General features: G+C 56.2%; 1 protein-coding gene across 2 annotated transcripts; it reads right to left on the bottom strand.

Moving 5' to 3' along the window:
• Positions 1–444: 444 nt before the first annotated feature.
• SEZ6 (seizure related 6 homolog) lies at positions 445–23,318 on the bottom strand. 2 transcript variants are annotated; one of them, XM_045888134.2, is made up of 16 exons: positions 22,976–23,318; positions 22,397–22,530; positions 13,507–13,702; positions 9,316–9,501; positions 6,716–6,884; positions 6,416–6,582; positions 5,639–5,833; positions 5,251–5,389; positions 4,943–5,139; positions 4,176–4,370; positions 3,598–3,789; positions 3,294–3,491; positions 2,750–2,788; positions 2,380–2,497; positions 2,193–2,295; positions 445–2,028 (listed from the first exon to the last, which is right to left on the bottom strand). In XM_045888134.2, exons 1-16 carry the CDS (start codon positions 23,301–23,303, stop codon positions 1,996–1,998), a joined length of 2,589 nt encoding a protein of 862 aa, XP_045744090.1. In that variant the 5' UTR covers positions 23,304–23,318; the 3' UTR covers positions 445–1,995. The 2 variants fall into 2 exon arrangements, with proteins under 2 accessions (XP_045744090.1, XP_045744091.1); XM_045888135.2 differs by having other exon boundaries at positions 445–2,012.
• Between the last annotated feature and the right edge of the window lie 294 nt (positions 23,319–23,612).

The following is a 23,612-nucleotide window of genomic DNA, read 5'->3' as shown; positions in this document are numbered from 1 at the left end:
TATCGGCACTGCACTCTACATGGACTGGAGCTTTTCCAGCCTTCAAAGTGGCCTGTGGTAGAGCCAGGAGGTGGGCAGCCATGAGTGATCAGGAGCTCTCTGTTGGAAGACTGTGGAAGTAGAACGTGCTGGCGGCTGCCATTATTTCCTTCAGGGATTTTGGCTTCTGGCTTCTGAGTGTCCATAACTCCATTGCCTGCCTCATGCTTTTACTCTGGAGAGCAGCCACGCAGAGCGCACCTCTAAGCACAGATGTGCATGCTGGGGGCCGAAGCTGAGCTAACACTTTCATCTCAGGAGGTGCCTGGGAGCCGTAGGGAAGGGGCATCGAGGCTGCAAGTGACCAAACATGGCAAACTTAAGTAGATCCTTTCCAGCCAACTTCTGGAGCCCCTGGATAGGGCTTTTGCTGAAATAGGAGCCAGGTCCCGACCCTAAGCTGTGTTGCCCTTCCTCCTGATAGTCTGGATATTCCCTGAGGCCAGGATGGACTAGGGCCTCATATTTAGGGGTTCAGTCTCTGATTTTTATTCCAGTTTCCTAAACCTTGCCAGCTGGGGAAGAAGGGGAAGGAGAGAGGCATCAGGCTTCCTGGGCCTTGTCAACAATACAGTGGCATTGAGGAGGGGCTTGGGAGTGTGCCAGCCTGTAGTACTGGACCTAGCAAAAAAAAAGAAAGGAAGCATTGGGGTAGCTGAGCAGTTGGGTTCCTGGGCTTCCACACCCCTGTGGGCCAGACACAGGGGCCTCTTGCTTCACCTACCATCTGTTGCACTGACCTTGTTGGGACAGTAGTCCCTGAGGCACCTGCGTGTAACTTGTTTTGGATGAAATGTGGGAGTGATTAATCGGTGGGTCCAGCATGCCTTCTGGTCTTGAAGTCCACATCCCATTTATTTCCCACCTCCCTTCCCTCCAATAAAGCACCATCTACCTGACCATTGCTTGTTTTTTTTTTTTCTCCAAAAACACTGTTTTAATAAGGAAACAACAGAAATAGAAGATTGTTCTCTGGCTGGAGCCCAGACCCCATATAATACATTACATGTACAAAGTGGCCTGTAGCCAACCCCTGGGTCTCTCTCTGGGTCTCTAACCCCCTGTTCCATGCCAAATTCCTGGGCCCTTGGACCTCTGCTCCTCTCCAGAATATGCCTGCCCACTCCCCTTATCCCAAGACCCAGTGGCCAGGAAGGGAGACTGCTGGGTGGCTGGGGTTGGGGGAGGGACTAGTGGGAAAGAAGATGTTTGTAAAGCCAGATCAACATCAGGGGAAGGTCTCCCTCTCCCTGGCATATAGGGCTGCATGGGCAGAGTGGGGTGTCCTGCTTTGGTGTGGAGCATGAGTGCCTAGGGAAGCCCAACCTGAGCTTGGGGTAGCATCCCTAAACCCCTTAGGGTCCCTTAGAATTATTGCCTCCAGGAAGCAGAACTGTCCATTCCTGGGGCCTTAGAGAAGGACGAGAAACCTCTCCGAGGGGCTGATGTCATCGTGCCAGGACTACCCAGAGGTCACTGTCGACAGCAGTTTTGGCCACTGGTGATGGCCCCGTGAGGAGCATCCTGGTGCAGTTTCCACCACCATCAAGTTCACCCTGCTGCAGGGTGCCACATACCAGGCTGGATGGTGGTCAGCCTGGAGAGAGGTGCTCTTCCTCTGCTTTTGAATTCCAGGCTAGAGGTCCAGGGCATGAAGGAAGGTCAGGAGAATGCTGGTTCTTGATGCACGTGCTCCAGCTGTGCTCTGCCCAGAGGAAGATGCCCCCTGACTTGAACCCAAGGAAGGGCCCTATGTGGGCAGTGGTACTGAGAAAATAGGCCCTGGTGGGCATTGCAGGTGGGGAAGGGCACAAGTTCTTGAGGGATTGGTGGCATCCCTTCCCAGATGGTATGTACAGGAGGTGTAGGGACAGCAGGAAGCTGGAAACTCTGCTGCTGGGCTGTGATGCTGGGCTGAGCTGGCTTCTCCAAGCTGTCCCCACCTAGATGGAGACTTCATATTCTTTTGTCTCCTGCAAAGTAAAGAGACTGCTGGGAGTTGGAAACTTGTATAAGGTTTGCCAGCCCATAATCCACTTTCCCAAGGAAAAGGGAAAGAGTGAGAGGGCTTGGAGGGACCCTCAGGAGTATCTGCTCAAGGGAGCCTAGAATTAGGTGCTGGATAGGGTGCAAAGAATGGCATGGGTACTTACTCCAGTCTCGTAAGTTGGATTGTCAAATGCTGATTCCACAGTAATGTGGTCATAGGGGCGGGGTCGTGTCCGGGGCAGCCGCAGGGGGCTTTTCCCCTGGAGCCTGTGGGACAGAGAAGCCTGTGAGTTGAAAGTGCTGGGCAGGAGTGAGTCGGGTATGCAGGGCAGGAAGGGAAACCGGACTCACCTAGAGAAGTAGAGGTACACACCTCCCACCAAGAGTGCCATCACCACCAGTGGCAAGAAAATGGCGGCTGCAATGTGGGCGGCATCCAGGGTGCTGGAGGCAGCAGGTGCCTTGGCAACTGAAAACACAGTGGGTAGGATTGGGGCAGAAGTCCCTGTGGCCTAGAGCCCATATCTGTCCTCACCTCTGCCCAGGAGAATCCAGGTACCAGCTCCCTCTAGCTAGCTGGGGGCAGGGAAAGGAACTTATGCTTTGCTGGTCCCGGACCTCTCTCTTTCTCTGCCCTCCCTTCTTGGGGAACCCATGGCCTGGGAGCTGTGAGAGCCAGGGGCAGGGAGACTATTTCCCTGGCCCTCAAAGGGGGGCTCACCATCCAGGCTGCGGCCGCTGTAGAACCCATCCAGAGAGGCTGGAACAAGAGGGGAGGGCCAAGGGCAGAGGTGAGACCAATGGGCCAAACCACTAAGGCAGGGAGTAGACTGATCATGGGAAGGATTTGTCCAAGGGGAGCCCCCGCCAGCTTTTGTCTTGGTGTCACCAGGTCAGAAGGATCTGGCAGAGACTGGAGAGACTAAGGGTAACATGAAGTGGGTGTGGGCAGGGGGTTCAACACTTGGCATCTTTGCTAGATGCTCTGCTAGAGCAGCCCTGTGGGACAGGCGGGAGTTTTGGCTTTTTATTTTTTATTTTTTTAAGATTTATTTATTTGAGAGAGAAAGAGCATAGCAGGAGGGGCAGAGGGAGAGGGAGAGAGAATTGTAAGCAGACTTCACGCTGAGCTCAGAGCCCGACATGGGGCCTGATCCCACAACCCTAAGATCACAACCCGAGCCAAAACCAAGAGTCACTCAACCGACGGTGCCACCCAGGCGCCCCAGGGCAGACAGGAGTTTTGAGGGTAGCAGAACACTCACCAGCCCTACAGATGGGTGGGGGGTCACTCCAATGTGAAGGGTGTCCGGGCACACACTTGATGCTGGCTTGGCCCTTCAGCACATAGCCTGGGGCACATGAGAAGTGGACAGTAGCCCCTGCTGGGTGAAGCCGCTTCTCTGGACTGTGGGCACCATTCTCTGGGGCGCTGAGGCCATGGCATGGCTTGAGCTGTTGCACTGCAAAGTCGGCAGAGCCCAGTGAGGGCGCCAGGTCCTTAGCCTCCAGAGGTGGCATCTTTTGTCTCCTCTCAGAGGCTTCCCCTTCTACCCATCCGGCACTTACAGAGACACTTGGGGGCCCGGTCGCTCCACTTGGGGCTGCTGGCTTGACGGTCATGGCAGGTGAGGATGGCACTACCAGTCAGTACAAAACCCTGGTCGCAGATATACTGCACGGTGGCCCCCACGGGAAATTTGGGGCTAGATATGAGGCGTCGGCTGTGCTCCACATCCCCAGGGTCATGGCAGGAAGTCACTATGGGAAAGTAGCCCAGGTAGAACTCAACAAAAGCCAGTCCACCCTGGCTTTGTTCCAAGCCAGCCAATATCTTCCTGACACGTGGCTCTGCTGCCTATTATCTGTCCTTGCCATTTGGCTGGTGGCATCCCTCATTTGTCCCCTTCCTATCCATGAGAATCAACAAACACTGGCCATCTCCCAGGGAGGGAATATTTGAAGTGCTTGGTGGATAACCCTTTGAAAAGGTATCATCCCATCTCATAGGTGAGGAAACCGAGGCTACGAGAGATAGAGGAAGTTCAAGGGCACTAGCTGGTAACAGCTGAAGTCTGGTTCAGAATCGAGGAGAGAGGCTCGTATCTTGCACTGAGGAGGGGAACATGGGGAACAGGTAGACTCACCTCTCTGGCAGGAAGGCAGGTCCTCACTCCAGGTTAGGTCCCACTGGCACATGAGGACACTGGATCCTACCACCTGGTAGCCAGGATAGCACTGGTAAGTGACGACCGTGCCATGTACCAGCTCAGGCTGAGATGGGCTCTTCCAGCCATTGGGGATCTCAGGCAGCTCCGGACATGTGTCATTGCGGGGCACCTCTGGGGGGCACAGGGGCAGCAAGACGGAGGCCCTCAGCCAGCACTGAAGCGACTGTACTAGCCTTCCTCAGCCTGGACAGGCCCAGCAACGCATTCCTTCCTGCTCAAGGGCCCCTCCTTGCCTGTCCCTGACATCATTCTGTCTCTGAGTTTCCTGGGTTATCATTTCGGCTTTGGCTTTACTTTCAAAAGCGTGTTGGCCGGTTCCCCAGTCCTGAGAGAGAGGGCCGGGTAGGGTGGGCAAATTGTCACTTTCGTTCAAGATGGTCAGAAGATAGAAACAAACCCCTTTCCTTAGTTTCTTATTTTTGTGACGAAGGTCTTCCCGCTGCCTACCCAAATCTCTCTTGCTGCAACGGAAGGCTCCCTTTCACTGGGCCCTCAGGGAAGATGGAGAAATAAACTGGCTTCTTTCAGGGGAGAGGATACCTGGAGCTTTCCCAGCTTTCCCTTGCTGGATCAGAGCACTCAGGCTCATTGCCCTGGCCTGTCTGACTCGCCATGCTTTGGGATCCGTATTCGGGCATCCCCTTCCCCGAAGCAGTAGGGCAAGGCAGGGGCAACAAGCTCACCAAAGAAGTGGATGACAAAGCCCTGTTGGTAGCCCAGCACCGAAGCCCCAGGGTCTGACTGGAACTGTATGGTGACGTCGGCCATGGAGGTAAAGAGCTTGAAGTGGCCACGGGGCCCCGAGTACTGGCCCAGGACCCGGGCCGTCAGGTCATCCCCATCATAGAAGGTAAGCACATCACCAGGGCCTATGCGCAGCCTGCGGAGGAGGACTGTCAGGGAGGACGGGCCTGGGGACTCCAGGCAGGGCTGGGCCAGACATGGCCCCAGAGCTCAGGAGCCGGCTTGGCCTTGCCCAGCGGGCACTCACACTCGGACGTCCAGCAGGACGCGCTTGTCCTCTTCCACGTGCACGCCCCAGATGCAGTCCTGCCCGCGGCTGTAAGGCTCCGGCCAGTTGGGGGAGAGCACCACACCAGCGGAGTCTGTGATCTCCCCACTGCACACAGCTGGAAGGCAGGGGAGGCCCGGGAGGTGCGTCCCCTCCACATCCCCCCTCCCAGTGCTATGTCCTGGGGCTGCCACCTGCCCACAGGAATGCTGACCCATGGCCGGGAGCCCCCACCTCCTCTGGCAGGGGGTGAAGCTTGAATCTCACACATCACATGGCCCCTGTGCCCCAGGCTCTGCCGCTGGCTCTGGTCCCCCACCCTGCACCCTGCTCCCCAGGGGGGGCCCATCCACAGGTACCTACTGACCTCGGCAGGCTGGCTCTGTCTCATTCCACTGGGGGTCGTGGGGGTCAATGCACTCGATGATGATAGAGCCCTGCTCCAAGGTGTAGCCAGGGTCGCAGCTGAACTCCACGGTGGTGCCCACGGGGTAGGAGGGGGCGCTGCTGCTGAAGTTGCCGTATTTGACAAAGGGCTCATAGCAGTGGCCCTGCTGGAAGGCTGCAAACCAGGGGGCCCAGCCCAGCTTAGCCTCAGCCAGGCCAAACGGGACAGACGTCCTTCTGCCTCCCGCCCCAAGGCCTGTATCTTCCTGACTACAAATGCATGTCCTAGGCTTGCAGCGGGGGCAGGATGCCCAGAGCACCATACCCTATCATGCTTGGGAGGCAGGCTTGATCACCATTGTATTCCCAGCACCTAGTTTTGTGCTTCATACACACAGGGCACTCAATAAATGGTTTTTTTGAGTGAATGAATGAATGAATGAATGCATGCATGCATGAGTGGTTCTAGAATGTCTCTTGCTGCAATTTTCCTTCTCTAAGAGTTGGGGCCTGTTTTGCTCTTCAAATTCGAGAGGATTCATTTTCTTGGACTAGAGAGCCTGGGTCCAGGCAGGGGTCTCCTGCAAACATGGGGTAGGAATCCCCAAGGCCTGAAGGGGAGGGGTAGGGAGGGGGCCTAAGTGTTAGGTGAGCAGGGGCTAAGTTGGAAGGAGCCATGAAGGAGTGGAGGTGGGCGGGTGAGAGGAGAGGCCCTAGGCTTGAGCCCTCCACCCCCACGAGGCGCCAGCAGGCTCACCCTCATAGCGCAGGGCCATGCCCGCCGCTGCCCCACTGCTATCCGTGCTGAGCTCCACGAAGAAGTGTCGGCCGGAGCTGAGCAGCCCCTCGATGGGCAGGTACTCCACCTCGTAGGAGTCATACACTGGAGGGGCCTCCACGTTGTCTCCGTTGCGGATGATGAGCCTGGACCAGGAAAGCAGCAGAGGTGCGGCTGGTCTCACTGCCCTGGCTGGGGTGCGGCCCCCGGGCTCGGGTTCCATCTGCAGCAGGGGCACTAGCCGGCCGGGCCCTCCCGTCCCCCCAGGGCTCCCCTCACCGGTCATCATCCTCCGCCAGGGAAACCTTCTCGAAGTGCAAGTGCAGCCGCTGGCCTTCCGGGGCCTCAAGCAGCCAGTGGCAGGTGAGATTGTGGCTGTAGTTGCCCGGGAAGCCCGGGGAGATGAGGCGGCCCGTGGTGGCGTTGCGGGTCACTCCACCGCAGGCGGCTGTGAGACAGGGCCAGAACTGTGGGCTGGATTCTGGACCCTAGATCCACTGGATGCTGGACGGCCTACCAAGCCTGCCCACCCACCCCAGCTCTTGTGCCCTCTGCGCCTCCATGGTCCTGGAGGTCAATCCTTGGCCCCTGGGATCCTGCAGCCCCAGACAGCCCAGTTTCCAGAAACCTAACCTTTCACACCCCTGGGATTATTCACGTGCAACTCCTTTGACTGCGGTAGATCTGACCAAGTGGCCCTGGGTAAGTCACTTACTTTCCCTCTTGGCTGACTCCTCTGGGACGCTTTCCCCGACTGCCTCCAGGCAGCCCCTTACAGCCCCTTACTCAGGGGCTCCAACCTTCTGGGTGTATCTGCTGCTTCTACCTCCTGCCACTTTCCTAAAACTAGTTATTGTTTGGATATGTCCCTTCACTAGGACCCCCCTGGGGCGGAGGCCAGGTCTTTTCAGGCCAGGCACAGAGTTGGTATTCAGTGTTCGTTGAATAAAATGAATGAGTGGATGGAAAACAGAGGGCAGGACTAGCTCTGGCCTGACAAACATCTGGTGTACCCACCATCCACCTCCAAATCTTATGGCCTCAGCAGACATTGCTAGCCAGGACCTGGCCTCGCTTACTTACACCATCGTTTCTGGGCTGACCCCTCTGGCCTGGGACTTTCCTCTTTCCAAGGGGAGGCTGAGTAGCCCACCCAGCCCCATCGCTGAAGACTTCTGGGTTACTTGGCCACCAGGTCCTGGCAGTTGAGCGGGGCCAGAGAAGGGGTTTCAAAGGCAAGAGGAGTCCAAGCAGCACTTTCCTCTCCTGGACACACAGTTCTGGACTCTGCCTGCTTTCAGAGACTGGGCTGCCCTGGCCAGAACACAGCACCCTTGTCTCGAGATGTTCAAGAGGGCAGAATATTTTAACCTAATAAGGCTCCTGGGGAGGGGCTTGTGGTGAGTTTCTTCTCCACTTCTCTGCAGAGAGGACAAGACCCACCTTTCTGCTTGGTCTCAGAACGGAGCTGCCCCATGAATGTGATCATGCCTACCCTTCACTTAAATTTGTCTGCGGTTCCCTGTTACCCCTAGGTCATCCAAGCTCAAGGTGGCCTTCAAGCCCTTTGTGAAGCCGGCTTTCTCCTGACTCGGCTTCAGCCCCATCCCGCATGTGCTCATCAGGCACGCCTTGTCATGGCCTCACTCCGGCCTGCTTTGTGCATTCCACACCTTTGCATGTGCTGTCCCAAGAATCCACTCCACTTCCCTGAGCTAACGTTCTTGTCGTCCTTCCATGCTCTCTCCCTGGGAAGCTTTCTTTGCTTCCGTCCTCCTTTTGGGGCAGCTCTCCCTCCCTTGGATCCTGACCATACCCTGAATTCACCCCCTCACAGCACGGTCTGCACAGAACTTGCTGCACGCTGGTTTCCCCACTTGCCAGAGAGCTCCCAGAGGTCAGAGACCACATCTGGCTTATTCACCTCTGCTTGTGCCTAGCACCCAGGAAGAGTTTATAAAACGACATAAGGTTCAAGAGCCCGAGCTATTAAAAGAAAGAAAGAAAGAAAGAAAGAAAGAAAGAAAGAAAGAAAGAAAGAAAAGAAAGAAAGAAAGAAAGAAAGAAAGAAAGAAAGAAAGAAAGAAAGAAAGAAAGAAAGAAAGAAAGAAAAGATGTCCAGGCTGCCTTTCGCACTGCAGATTAAATACTTTATCTTCTTTCTGCCAAGAAGCCCTTCCCCCTGGTAGCAATCTCAGACTTCCTGATCGTCCAGGCCCAGAACCTGGGAGGAAGTCTCCTTCCACTTGTCCCCCTTCACTCATCAGTGTCTCTGGGACCTCTTCCCTCGTCTCTATTCCCAAAGTCACTGTCAAGTTCAGAGTCTCTTGCCTGCCTGGCCTCCTGGCCTCCAGACACCACCTGGCTGGCTCCCCTGAGGAATAGTTCTGAGCTCCTCCCCAGCTGTTTTCTGAGTCCCTAAACACAGCCTCACCTTGTTGCCTCTGTGTTAACTGCCTGCACTCTTCCCTCCATTAAAATGTCAAACCTTCAATGTCAGTTCCCCCAGGAAGTCTCCTAAAGACCCAACTAAGAATGGTTGCTTCCTCCCTGCCTAAGTCACTTTATGTCTCTTTATTGGTGCTTTTTACTTCCTGCTCTGGAAATTGGTGATCCATGTGCTTCCTTCTTCCCCCATTTCCCGGAATTGTGGGCTCTTTGAGGGCACGGTCCCTGTTTAATTCAGCTCTATATACCGTGGTGCCTCGATACAGGAAAAGCTCAATATGTGGGGCTGGATCAATGCTACGGAGGTATGTGACCATTTTCTGGTTTCCTTATGGAGAGCGAATGAAGGTTCCAGACAGCAACCGAGAGCAAGGATAAGCCCCCCACCCCTTACTCCTCTGTTTAGCACTGAGTCCCCTGGAACCACTTACCAATACAGACAGGCTCCTGGAAATCCCAGAAGGGCTGGGTGGCATTGAGACAGGTGAGAAGCCTGGCACCCTTCAGCTGGTAGCCAGTGACACAGCGGAAGTGGGCGCTGCCTCCTGGGTGGAGGCTGGTGACAGTCACAGCTCCAAAAGCAGGACGCCGGGGAAAGTGGCAGCTCAGGAGGTAGGCTACAGAGAGAGAATGTGTGTGTGTGTGTGTGTGTGTGTGTATTGGGGGCTGAGTCATAGCCAGGGCATAGCCAGGGCTGAGTCATAACCAGGGGGCTGAGTCCTGCCACAGCCTGCCTGGAGGTGTCACTCAGGACTGGAGGAAGCATCGGGAATTCCAGGAAAGACTCTGATGCCCTCCCCAGAAGAGGCCAGCAATATTTCCAGCAGCCTGGGCTGGTGAGTGGAGCAAGCGCAGAGCTGGAAGTTAGGAGGCTTGGGTTCTGATCCAAGCTTTCTGACGCTTTTGGCAAGTTTTTCAGCCTTTCTGTGTCCCAGTTTCTCATTTGTTAAATGAGGTTCAAAATGCCAGGCTACCTATGGGGTTATTAAGAGAATAAAGGGGATAGTATTTTATTCAGCTTGGTATCTCTGGAATGCAGCTGAGAGCACATCTTTAAGGAAGGTTTATTGAATGACTTAGAGATGTGAAAGCACTTGAAACAATGACAAGTCTATCCTGATGTAAAGTATTGATACTATTTTTCCTATAGGGGATGGCTATGAATTACAGCCAGAATGACTGAAGTCAGACAGTAAAAGCTTTCCCAGTATTCACTGGCAAGGACTGTGGACTCCTTTTAAAAACAGGATGGGGCGAGGGTGGGGAGGTAGGACACGCCTTCTTTGGAAGTTGAGGGAAGGACAAGTTGCCTTGGGAAGCTTCATAACTTTTGGAATTGTCATAACAAGTATGACCGAATGGTGGCGGCAAATCCCACAAAACAACCTGGAAAGGCCCAGCCCGGAGCCAAGCCCGGGTGATAGCTAAAAATGGGGGTCAGGGATTGGGTCCCAGAGGGGGAAAGAAGGCCGGAGGGGTCAAGGAGAGAGGCAGAGTGAAGGCTTGGGCTACAGAGTCTGAAAACCCGTGAGGGTCGTAAGAGGGATGGGGATTGTCTGGACTGAGGATCTTGGGATGGAGGGGCCCACCCTTATTGATGGCACCAGGTGGGTGGGAAGAGAGGTCTAAGCAGGTCCAGAGGTCCTTGGCTAGCCTCTGTGTGATTCATGTGAATAGAAAAAGAGGCCGCCTCTGGGAAGAACAGGATCCAGAAATGAGTTTCATGATTTTCACCCATCCTGGCTATCATCACTGGGCTTGTGAAAGGGGAGAGGATGATTCTTACGCTTCCCTCTCTCATGGCCAGTGAGTGGTTACTTGTGATTGGCAGGCACAACAGGGCAGCGCTTAGGGGATAGGTTCTGGGGTCTGACTGACTGGGTTTGAAGAACACAAGCTCCCCTACTTGCTGTGCCACCTTGGGCAAGTTACCTAACTTCTCTGTGCCTCTGTTTCCTTGTTTACCCACTCATTTCGAGTACTGCATCCAGTGTTGTTACATGAGAGGTTAACTGAGAGGACATATGTGTAATTCCTGGCACAGAACAAGTACCAAATGTCCCAGCCTGCTGTTATTGTTCGTAATCTCGATTGATAAAAGCACCTCACATCTGCAGGCACCTTCCAGCTTCTAAAATGCCTTCACACTCTTACTTGAGGTCTACAACATGCTTGGGAGGAAGGAAGGCAAGGTATGGGTTATTAACTCATTTCCCAATAAGGAAAACTGAGGTTCAGAGAGACTGGGGGACTTGCCCTGATCCCACAGCCAGTAAGTGGTAGAGAGGGCGCTTGAAGATCCTGGCTCTAGAGCCCATTGCTTTCCATCTCCTGTCTCCCACCTGCTTCCCCTGGTGAAGTAGAAACCAGGGTTCAGGAGTCAGAGGAACCCATGAGTTCTAGACAAGGCTGCCCTGGGTGGTTGGTGAGGGTGGCCCCTCACAGTGACCTGGGGAGAGACCCCCGGCCAGAACGGGATAGGGAAAAGAGTGTGGGGGGCACCCCAACCAGAGTGCAGGGAGGGGGGTGACACCCAGACAGGTCAAGGTCATGAGCCAGATGTCCTTATATCTTTCCTGTGGTTCTTATCACAACTCTGGGAAGGAAGGTCCCCCATTTCACGATTAGGAAACTGGGCTGGGATGAGGTGAGAGCAGGAGGTTGGGGGCAGATGAGGAAGCCCCCAGACTCCATAGTGGCCACTTCCCAGGAGGAGCGTCCTCCTGTTGCCATGACTACCGTTCCCAGGGAGCATGTATGACTGCAATCTGTTGAGCTATTTTCTCCCCAGCGTCTGTTTCTGGGGCCAAGTCCAGTGCCAGGAATGCTCAGGAGGGAGGAGGGGCATGCCTGGCAGGGCCCTCTGCCTCCTCACACTGCCTGAGGCTGTGGGAGGGGAGTTGGAGCCCGTTCTGCAGATGAGGCCCTTGTGGGGGCCCATCTTTGTGATCTCCAACATTATCTTGGATAGCTCCGGCAGTGATGTGGGTACTAGTCCCCTCGCCCCCTCTTCTGGCACCCTTTTTCTCCAGCCCGGGGAGACACGCGTGTGAGCACATGCTCCTCCTGTTCCCATCTCTGGGATCAGGGCTAATTACAGCCTATAATTAGGGGAATTACACTCATTAAGGAAAGAGCTGATCATTGACAAAAACTGGGCCGAGGAGGGAGGGCTTCTGGGAGCTGAGCAGAAGGCAGGGCTGGGCCAGCTCTCCCAGCCCCTCCTTGGGGTCTGCACCCCTCGCTGGGCCTCCAGCTCACTGCCTTTCAGTGAGGTCCAGGGTTTTGTGCAAAGGAATCTGCGGCAAGAGAGAAGGTTACCGTGCTGTGAAATTATGCCCGCTGCTAGGGAGACTTGATGAGCCATTAGGGAGGCTGGCCGGGCCGCCTAGATGCTCACCCTTGTCTCAGCCGGCCCCCTGCCTCTGCCGAGCCCCTGGCCAGCCCCTGCCCACCGCCAGGCTCCCTGCTGCCACGCCAGACTGCGCTCCCAGTTTGGGTGGAGAGGCTAGGGATGGGCAAGTGCTTCTTAGGTGGGTTCCAAACATCCCCATCTCCAGCGCCTGTCCTCCTCCCCGGGCTATGGACCAAGCAGGGCTGCAGGATCGGTCCCGACAATGCAGGGCAATGCCATAATTGTTCATACTGATTATTTCCCCATTAGCACTCCCCAGTCTGAACTGGTTGCCCTGTCAAGAAGACTTTGCCTGGGGGAAAGGGGCCAGGAGAGATGCTGATGGAAGAGGGGCAGAGGCAAACCCCCTTTCCTCCCTTTCCCATCCTGCCATCTCTTTAATGCTTGTTTCTCGTTCCTTCACGGAACACGCTAAGTTCACGGAATGTGCTGTATTAAGCACTTCACATGAACCCTTTTGTTTAATCTTCCTCATGACTTTATGGAGTAGGCATATTGGTCACGTGGTACAGCAGAGGAAAAGAGGGTTAGAGAGGTCCAATGACCTGTCCAAGGTCAACAGCCAAAGGGAAGGAGATTAAGACACAGATCTGCCCATCTCCTGAGCCTGTGATTTTCCCATTGTATCTTGCCACTCCCCTATTTCCAGAGGTGTTCTGAGCTGACTGGCGCATGAGCCTGGCCTAGGGTGGGTGAGGCAGTTCAGAAAGGCCAGATTGGTTGCTAAGGATCTCCAGATGGTCGCTATCAAGCCCCTTTCACCTTGACCCCCTTCCATTTTGAAGAGAGGGCTTCTATTGTTATTGCCCATTTCAGTGTCTGCACCCCTAGAGATTCTGAATTCCTTGAGGTCAAGGACTTGGAGGATTCATCCTGATATTGCCAGTGCCCAGCACAGCGTAGCAGAGAGCAGATACCCAGGAAGAGTTTACTGAATGAGTGAATGAGTAAGTGGCAATGGGCACCTCAGGGCTAGCTGGTTCTGTGTCAGGCCCCCTTCACAAACAGTTCTCTGTAGGGTGGTAGGTGGAGGAGGGAAGGTTCTGGAGGTGTCAGATGTGCAATAATCACCTTTAGTTGTACCGAGTGTCACTGGGTGCCTGTGCCTGCCCCCCTGACTCCCCACCCCCACACCTATAATAGCACCAGAGATCCCCAGGAGGGCACCCAGTCTGGGCTGGTTCTTCCCCCAGCTGCCCAGGCCTACCTTGGTAGTGGAAATGGAAGGTGCCAGGCCCAGCAGGTGGTGGGAGGCTCTGGAACCTCAGTGCCGCTTGGTGGGTGGGGCTACGGATGACTTGGCCCCTTAGTAAGAAAGACTGGTTGGCCAGGGGCAGCGGGTCAGGCCCCCCCAGGCCCTCCACAGTCACCGTCTCCCCCTCTCGGAGGCTGATGTTCTGGACCTGCCATGGGATAGACAGTGCAAAGTGGAGCAGTCAGGCTTCCTCCTGCTGACTGAGCCCTGCCGCCCACAGACTCCCTGGGGCCCCAGGCATGGCCCATCCTCAGGGCCGCTTGGCCACTGGAGCCCCCAGGCCCTGAGCTGGGCACTTGAGCACAGGAAGAGCTCATTTCACCTTCCCAGTAACCCTGCGAGAGGGGATCTGAAGTTCATATCCAAGGTCACATAGAGATTATTAGCAGAACTGAAATTTGCAAGCATGTCTTTCTGTCTCCAAAGCTTTTCAGTGACACCAGGACACCAGCTGCGTCCTGTCCCTTCACTTCTCTGGGCTCAGTTTTCTCATCTGTAAAGTGGGCATGGAGCAGGTGTGTTGAACTAGAGGGTGTCCAAGGGCCTGGCCAGCCATGTGAGGTCTTTTAAGCATCAGAGCCACGTGCCCAGCTTCCCCTGGACGCCCGCTATTGGATGCCTCACAGGCACCCCACCCCCAGCCCGCCTCATAGTGAGCCACTCTCCCAGCCCCCCTCCACCAGCAGCTTCCCTCTCCATCCACCTGCACGCCCAAGTTCGAAACTGGCATCTTGCCTCTTCCCTTCCACCCCACGGCCAATCAGTCATTCAGCCCGGTCTCCTGGACCCAGATCTTTTTACTACTCTTCATCCCCCCTGCCACTTCCCAGCTCCTCACTACTATTGCTCACCTGGAGTGCGGCGGCCTCCCTACCTCCAGGGCTTCACCCACTCCTCCCTCCTCATAAATACTTTCTGAACTGCACCCAGCTAATAGCCCCGACCTGTGGTCGACCATCCGAACATAGTGAAATCCTTTGGTGGTGCTCCACTGAGCCCTCAAAGCCCCCACTATCTGGTCCAAATGCCTTGCTCTGGCCCTCAAGGCCCTGCCCACCTTGGCCTCTGCAGACTGCTCAGCCAGCCTCACTTGCCCACACTGCAGTCAGAGGCTACACTTTACCTCCAGGCCTCTGGGCATTTGCATATGCAGGAAAAGCCCTCTCCTCCTGCCCTCCTGGTGAAGCTGGTCATTCTTTCAGATCCCAGGACCACCACCCTTAGCCTCCCAAGCCAGGCCAGTCAGTTCTTTTGCCTTAAGCCCTCCCCACCTGTCCTCTCTGTTCTTCTCCATTAAAGCCCAGGGAGGCATTTGGGGTCACAACGCCCTCTTCAGTGGCCAACCGCAATAAAGATGTGTGGAGAGAGTGAATGCGTGGACCCCTGGAAGTACATTCTTCACCAGATTCCTGTGAGCTGAGGAGCACAGAGGATGGATGCTGAGCCCAGGCGGGTTAGAGGAGACAGCCGCGCTCTGGGCCCCTGAGACCCTGCGTGCTGACAACAGATGTGCCCCAGGGACTTCTCTGCCCGAGAGAAAAGACCCAGTGCGTCTTTGAGGCCCAAGAGAAGGCTCAAGGCAGGGTGCTAGGGCAGAAGTGTTGGCCCTCCGTGAGGAGACTCCCTTATAGGGCACATTCGGGTGGCGGCTGCCGGACCATCTGCTGGGGACATTCCTCAGGGAATTCCTGCCGCAGGCAGAGGCTGGATGAGGTCCCTTCAAACTTGGAGATTCTACGATTCTAGAGTTGGGCAAACAAGACTCACACACGTGGAATCTGTAATTATCGAGAGATGCCAGGCAGCATATAATTCTGCCTTAAGTGGCACTGAATGCATGCAGCAGGAATCCTGGGGCGGGGCAGGAGCGGCTCAGGGAGAGTCCGAGAGGGCCTTAGGGGGGCTGGACCGGGAGCAGGAGGAGGAGGGAGGGAGGACATCCCCACAGGGAAGTGACTAAGGAGGCAAAAGCAGAGAAGCAGAGATGAACTTAGCATTTTTCCTAGTTGCCGTAAGTATCCTTTGACCTATAGCTTCCAGCCTGTGACCCCACTGCTCTGCCATCTGCAGGGATAACGCAGCAATAACAATCAGCATTCATGGAGCACCTACAGCCGTCAAGCCCTGTTCTGTTTACAGGCATTACTTCCTCCCCGCCACACTTCTGTAAGGTGTGTGGTAAAATCCCCATGAGTAAACCGAGGCTCAGAGAGGCTAAGGAACTGGCAAAAGGTCACCAAGGTGTTAAGTAGCAGAATCTTGCCTTGCTGGAGGCAAAGGCAACTCCTTCCCTCCCAGCCTGCTGCAGCTGTCACCTGCAGACAGACATCCAGACATCTGGATGTTTATTCCCAGACCCCAGGCCCACCAGCTTTAGCAGTGGGGGTTCGGTCAGACCGGGCTTTTCCCAAGAGGTTGAGATTTATTCCAACCCTCCCCCCCCCCGCCCAAGAGGCCTTTAAGGCTGGGAAAAGTGGGAGCTGAGGCTTATGGCCCCCTCCAGCTAGCCTGGCCTCCAGCACAGCCTGGTGGTGAGGGCTGCCATGAGCGTGGGATGCAGTGGGCCTGGGTGGCCCGGGACTCACATCCAGGAGGTACCCTGTTCTCAGCTAGAGGCTGTCTGTGCAGCTCTAGTCCCCTGGGTTTCAAGCACCCACTTGCCGGCCTGCCGCAGTGGCTGCAATGTAATTTGTCACTTGTTTGAGGGCCAGGCCTGACAGGGGCCAGACAGGGCTGAGTGTTGGACAAGGAGGGTGATGAAGTCTTGATGCAATTTGCAGGCATCCGAAGAGCTTGGGAGACTGAAATGTCAGCTCTGCTCACAAGGGCTGTCTTCCCACACCCCTAGCCTATGACTAGGGGTGGGGGAGCTGGGGGCCAGGTAGGGGGAAGCTAGAGCAGAGGGAGGTGAGGACAATTCCCACAGGACCCTGGGCTGTCTAGCACTGCCCAGCTTCCAGCCGACCATGAGGTCAATTCAAGGAAGGAAATATAACCACTTTGAGGGGGCCAACTCCTTCCTGAATGGGAGGTGGGGAGGAGTTAGGTTGCCCTCTGCCAGCCCCCTAGACCATCAGACTCGACTGGCCTGTCTGTCCCCATCAAAGCCGCCAGTCGGGTCTCCAAAACAGGCCCTAATGGTGTGACTCATAGGTGGGATGGTGCCATAATCCCCCGAGTAAAATCCTGCACAGGCAGGAGAGCTCAAGAATGACTCCAGTGTGGGGGCACCTGGGTGGCTCAGTCATTAAGCGTCTGCCTTCGGCTCAGGTCATGATCCCAGGGTCCTGGGATGGAGCCCTGCATCGGGCTCCCTGCTCTGCGGGAAGCCTGCTTCTCCCTCTCCCAGTCCCCCTGCTTGTGTTCCCTCTCTCACTGTGTCTTTCTCTGTCAAATAAATAAATAAAATCTTAAAAAAAAAAAAAAAAAAAGAATGACTCCAGTGTGTGAGCCTCACCCCCAGAAGATGGCGACTGGGCCTCTGTCAGAGGACACACATGGGTGTTGGTGACCAGGAGAGCGCAGGGGAGCAGGGCCTGTGAGCAGCTCCCTCAAACACATGGCATGGCACACGTGGGCCCTCAGTCCCACGCTCTCCCCCACATACGTGCACCTCCTCACACGTGCTCCCTCATTCACATGCTCTACAAAATCCACGTGCTCCCCCACACCCACGTGCTCCCCAACTCCCCACGTGCTCCCTCACACCAATGTGCTCCCCCACCTCCATGTGCTCCCCCTCACCCATGTGCTTCCCCCACTCCCCACAGCAGTAGAATCACAACTTTTCCCATGAGACTATGGTTTTCAAAGCTCTTTCACACCCGTTATCCTTTCAGATCTCACAGAACTTCAGTAAGGGAGGCAAAGCAGATTGTATTTACTTCGGCTCTATAGATAAGGGAACCCTGCCATCAGAAAAGTTGAGAGTTCCTCTCTGTGTCACATAGTGCATCCAAAGCAAAGCCAGGATTCTGGACCAGGACCCCCAATTCCTGGCCTAGTGCTTTATCTTCATGCATAGCATCCCAGGCCCTGCCCCCAGACTGGAGGAATTCCAGGTGGGCATCTTACAGGAGCAGGCAGGGCTGAGCTGAGGTAAGGGATTGGGGTAGAGCCCCCAACAGTCCCCAAATGCACTGCCTCTTCGCATTCGCCACACCTGGGCCAATCTCCTGGGCCAGGGGAAGAAGAGGGGCTCTTGAGTCCTGGCATCAACTTCCAGCTCCATCATTGACTAGTTGAAAGGGCCTTGGGAAAGTCACATGACCTTCTGAACCCCAGTTTTCATGTGTGGAATGGGATGGTCATACCCACTGGTTAGGGTTGTAAGGTTAAGTTAGATCCCACCTGTAAGGGGCTCAGCACAGCTGAGCAGTCCTCTTCCCCTTTCTTGGGGAGACCTGGGCTCTACCTTGGTAAGACTAATGCTTTTGCCATGGTGATAGCTGGCTGTCGACCCACCTTAGCCTCAGCTCTTTCAGGGCTCTGCCTAGGAGGCACTGTCCCTGGGAGCCACCCTCTCTCTGGGCCAGGTTCTACAGCTGCTAGGAGCAGAAAGCAGGGTCAAGAGCTTGAGGGGCCACGGCCCAGTCTGGCCTATGAAGGAGCTTCCTGAACCCAGGAGAGGAGACACGCTCAGAAGGACTGGCTAGGAGTGCCCTTCTGCATCATCTGGTTCATCTCCTTTGACAGAGAAGGAAGCAGTTCCAGAGAAGGCCAGGGACTTTGCCAGTCACCAAGAGACGGGCTGCAGAGGCAGGGCTGGAAGCCCAGTCCCATAGGACAGCCTCTGTGCCTGTCCACAAGCCCTTATGGGAAAGAGTCTACTTTACGGATAGGGAGAGGGGTCTAAATGCGTGGGGCCAGACCTGCCTGCACCTCTGTAATTCCTCTCAGATGAGCCTTCCAGGAGCCAGAAAAGAGGAGGTTGCCCAGAAATCTCACCCTGTTGACCCACCACCCTATTGGTGTCCCCATCAGGCCTGGTCCTGGTGTTCTGGCTATCAACCTGGCAGCCGGCCTCTGGCGTGGGAGAGCTGTGTTCCAATGGGGACACCTGGGGCACTAGGGTAGGGACTATGGGCAGCTGTGCCTGAGCTCCAGATGGTACAGGGAGCAGCCAAGCCAAGATGGAGACTGGCAGTGGAAAGGCTCTTGGGATGCCAAGTGCAACGAAAGGCACATGCCAGGCCCATTTGAAAGGCCTGGAGCCCTCAGGGGAGACCGGCTGCCTGAAGCAGGGATGGGACCCACATGGGCCAGGGGGCTTGTGCCCACCCATCCTAAAGGGGCTTTTCTAGACCTCTCAAGAGAGCCTAGCCCAGTGCCTGACCCCAGCTGAGACAGGCAAACCTCCTCTGATGACAGAGGACCTGAGTGGGCTTCCTCCCTGTGGGCAGCTCGGACCCTCGGCCTCAGTGCACAAATCACTGCAACAGCCTGGGGGAGGAGGAGGCAGGAGAAGAAGCAGGTTATGAGGGGCTGGAGTCCAAGACACGGAGAGCTGGGGAGTTAGGGGTTCTGGAACCCCTGAACCTGTTCCTCATGAAAAGGGGCCCCAGACCTTAGCCAGAGCTGTGGTCACATCACATGGCAGAGGCTCAGCATGGTGTCAGGGAGGTGATTTGTGGGTTCTTCACATGCTCCTCTCCTCCCATGGTTTCTCCCACCACCCCCCACCCCGGATTCCGTCCCTTCCACCTACCCTGGACCGTCCCTGTGAGTTCGCAGAGGGGAGGCAGGGGCTCACCCACAATGGAGGGAAGCCACAAGCCTTTCCCCAAGTCTGAAAGAGCCAGGTCGGGCACCTTCTCGGCCTTCCAGCCGCCTCACCCGTTCCATCCCCCGCTGCCCAGGGCAGACAAGCGCTGCTTTCAGGCCCAGCCTCTGGCAGGAGTGCAATCCGGAAGCCCCTAGGCTCACCTCCCGCTCCTGGGCAACAAAAGTCACCTGTCCCATCCTGCCCTGGTAACCGTCAACGGCCAGTCCGCCTTAGGCACCGCTTCCCGGTCCAGGCGTGTCAGCTGACCTCTCCTTTGTTAGGCCCCAGAGCAGGTATCACGGCCTCCGGAAGGCCCCCTCTGACCCTCCAGGCTGGTGAAGTGCGCCCCATCCTGGCATTCCCACTCCATCCCAACGGCGCTGAGCGTTCTCTGGTCAGTGCTAAGGACTTCCGTCTCCCCCAGGAACTGTGTCCAGCTCCTGGCACAGAGCCTGCCATGTGGTAATTGCTCCATTTATATTTGCAGAGCAAATTCATTCATCAAAAAGCACTAGTTAACGGTTAACTGAGTGATCTCGGGCAGTTCCCTTTCTTTGCTGGCCTCAGTTTTCCCAATTCTCCGTGGGTAGTGGTCCGCAGCATCAGTGATTCAGGTCCCCAAGTGACCTGGGTGGTGTGGCCAGGAGGCCCAGTAGGGGCAGGGGTTGCAGATCTGGCCCCAGAAGGAGATGAACCATAACCCTTGCTTCAGCCCTGGCTGATGCTGTCCCCCCCCGCCCGCCCCCCGGCCCTTCCTGCTGTGGCCTCAGACTCTAATTCAGGCCATCAGGGCCAACGGGAGTCCCCAAGGACATGGTGGTGGGGTAGAGGGGGGTGCTAGCTTCTGCCTGCCACATTTCCAGACAGCAGTCCAGGGCTGTGGCAGGTCTTCATCTCAAGGTTGCCTGGTAACAGCTTTTGCATTCTGATGAAAAAAAAAAATGTGGCAGCACCAGACAACAGACACAGGGCTTGTAAGAGGGGGGTGGGCATCCAGGGTGGGGCTGGTGCCCGGGGCCAGGGCTGGAGCAGGCAGAGCCAGCATCTTGCCCCACTGCGGCGAGTACCAGGACTGGGCCCAGCCTGGCCTGGTGGGCTTCGGTGGGCTTCGGTGGGAATGGGGGGGGGGCAGGTGCAGCCAGCTCAGGCCTGCAGGGGGGCCCCCAGCCTGGCGTCTGCCCCTTCCCTCCCCCTTCCCCACACCTGCAGCTGGTGCCTTCCACCCGGTGAGCCACAGCCGATACCACCTCTCATTAGGTGATGCTTTTACATTAATTACCTTAATTAAGCAGCACTGAGTGCTAATGGCTCGGGGTGGGGGGATGGCTGCTCCTAATTACCCTCCCCGTCAGCCCAGAGCAAGGGTCCAAGGCTTGGCAGAACGGGAGCAAACAGTCACAGAAGGAAGGGGACGGGCCCCCCCGTGGTGGGAGAGGGCCCCCCCTCCTCTGGGCCTGGCTCAGAGACCTGGCCTTGACATCCCCGGGACAGGTGTAGCTGGCTCCAGGCCCAGAACCAGGGGCTTTGGGATGGGTGGGGAACAGGCCGAGAGCTGGGAGCAGCCAACACTGCCCTGTTTCCCAGACTCCTCCTCTGCCCCCTTCCCTCTGCTTACCAGTCACCTGCCTGATGGCCTCAGCTAGGCTGAATGTCTGCCCCTACCTCCATTCTGTCTCCAGACTCAGGCTACCGTCACCTCCTTCCTTCTTTCCTCCATCCATTTGTGCATTCATTCAGCCAGTCCACGGAGACCCCATTCTGGGCCCTGTGCTCCAGGGTACCCCTCAAGGAGCTCACAGTCTAGCTGGGGATGTGGCTGGCTATTAACAAACTCGTAGGATGGGGCATCAGGAAAGAAGTCACAGAAGGGATAGTGGGATGACTCTTCTGGGCAGAGGGACCAGCACATAGAGTTGGGGCTTGTGGGGAAAGTGGGCTTGGCCCATCCAGTTAGCTGCAAGCTGCTCAATGCAAAGTGGGGGGTAGGGGGTGGGGGGCAGATTATGAGGGAGGGAGTGGCTAGACATAGGCCAGAGGGACTGGCCTTGGTTCAGAGGCCTCTGGGGAGGTATGGAGGGGAGGACTGATTTCATATGGGAAAGATGACTGCAGTGGAGGGGCGCCTGGCTGGTTCAGTCTGTAGAACATGTGGCTCTTGATCTCGGGTCATGAGTTCAAGTCCCACGTTGGGTGTAAGAGCTTACTTAAATAAAATAAAATAAAATAAAATAAAATAAAATAAAATAAAAATAATAATTAAAAAAAAGGGACTAAGGTGGAGGCAGAGGACAGTGGGGGCAAGCAAGACTCAGAGAAGAGAGAGAGAGAAGGGCCAAGTTGGCCTCACCATGCACAGCACGGTGGTGGCCCTGCACCCTGTTTCTGAAGGGTTAAGGTGTCTGTCTCTGAGGTCAGGAGTGGTGTGGCAAGTGTGTTTGGGGGAGCAAAAGGGAAGAATTGGCTTTGAGGCACGTGGAGGGGGAAGAGGCTGTGGGACATCCATGAGGACCTGTGGGCTCAGGGTTGAGGATTAAGAGAGAGTCTTAATCCCAAGGGAGGGATGAGATGGCCCAGGGAGGCAGGGGGCAGGAGGCTGGGGCTGGGGGTCTGACTCGCCCATCAGATGGCTCTCTCTGGTGAAGCACCATGTCTGTCTTCCTCAACTCTGCAGCGCAGGAGCCAGCAGGGCCTGGCCCAGAGAAGCTGCTCAGGGAGTATTTGCTGAAGGAATGAGTGAGTGAATAATTCAGTCAATGAGGCCCCTGGCTCTTTCAGGCCCAACCACGAAGTCCTGCATTCTTGCTCCCCAGCCACGTAAATTCAGACACTCACCCACTCCCCTGCTCATCCAAGAGTAGGGCCCTCCTCAAGCTCTCCTGAGCTCCTGATCAAGCCCCTGGGAACAGTAGCTCTTCACTCCCTGGTGCATAGGGCAGAAGCTGGCCAAGTGTTAGGCCCAGCCCTGGCTCTGGGCCAACTGATGCCCCTGAGCATCCCCACCTCTCCCAGTAGCCAGCACTTTCTGGAAAAATAACACACTAGCTCCAGCTTTGTCCCCATGGGAACCAGGTCTCTTACCTTGATTTCTACACCATAGCCAGGGTAGACGGTAATGTAGTAGAAACAGTCCAGGCCGGCATCTGTAGGTGAGCTGGGGGCCGTGGGGGAGTCCAGAGAGCCCTCCGGGCCTGAGAAATTCCAGCTACAAGGGCCTGGGAGGCAGGAGGAAATACAAGGCTAAGCCCAGCTCTGGTGATGTTGGTTCAACTAAGGCTGACCAGTGTGTGTGTGTGTGTGTGGTGAAGCCCAGCTCTTGGGGTGTCTATTTCCCTGTTGAAAGAAGGGGACCACCTTTTCCTGAGCACCTACTAGGTGCATTCTTATCTCAGTTGTCACAATGGCTCAATGAGGTGGGTCTTACCACCATTTTACAGATGAGGCTCGGAGAGGTTCAGCGAAACTCCTAGGGTCTGTTGTCGTTGCTTCCAATCGGGATTTGAACCCAGGCCATCCAGCTCCCACCCACCTGCCTCCTGCAGGCTGGCCCTTGGTGCCAAAGGGCAAGGCAGGCTGGCACAGTGACAGGGCAGAGGACTATAGGGCCCCGCGCGTCCCCCGTCCCCCATTTCCAGATCTGCAAGCCAGCAGGGAGCTGACCTGGTGGCTGGACGGTGGTGATGGTGGTAGTGATGTTGGTGGTGGTGGTCTCCTCATCGTCCCCTGATGCTGTAGAGGTCATGACGGCTCCCTCCGTCCCGAGCCCCAGGGTCTGGGACCTGACCTCTGGAGCCCATGGCCTGCCCATATCTCCAGGACCCTCTTGGGTTGGAGTCCATGCTCTGCTAGGGGGTGTGGTACTGGGCCTTTCCCCGGGGCCTGGGCTGGGCACAGGAGGTAGGGGGGCTGTGATGCGAAGCACAGGGGGCTCTGGCTCCAGGCTCCAAGGTCTTTCTCTGGCCTGGGGCTGAGTGGGTGCTGCAGCCATGGCTGGAGTGGGGCTGGTGAAGACAGGACGGCTGTCCTGGTTGGCCAGGCGGGGAAGGGGACTCGGGGTGAACGGTGTTGGTGGGTCAGGCTGGAAGGGCAGGGCTGGCCTCATCCCCTCCTCGCCGCCCTCCAGCCCTTCTTGTAAGAATTCCTCGAGTAGTGGGTGGTGGTTGAGCAGCTTCAGGGTAGGGGCTGTGGTGACGAAGTGGACGCCCCGTTCTGGCTGCTCTGGTGTGGGGGCCACTGTCAGCTCCCCATCCGTCTCCTCGATGCCCGGGGCCTGCCCTTCCCTCGTGGGTGGGGCCTC

Source organism: Mirounga angustirostris, unplaced genomic scaffold (genome assembly GCF_029215605.1).
Source record: "Mirounga angustirostris isolate CCGP_5_RB_7025 unplaced genomic scaffold, mMirAng1.0.hap1 SCAF_17, whole genome shotgun sequence".
In the NCBI taxonomy this organism is placed as follows: domain Eukaryota; kingdom Metazoa; phylum Chordata; class Mammalia; order Carnivora; family Phocidae; genus Mirounga; species Mirounga angustirostris.
The sequence above is the reverse complement of the archived record's forward strand: the minus strand, read 5'-3'. Positions and strand labels throughout refer to the sequence as shown.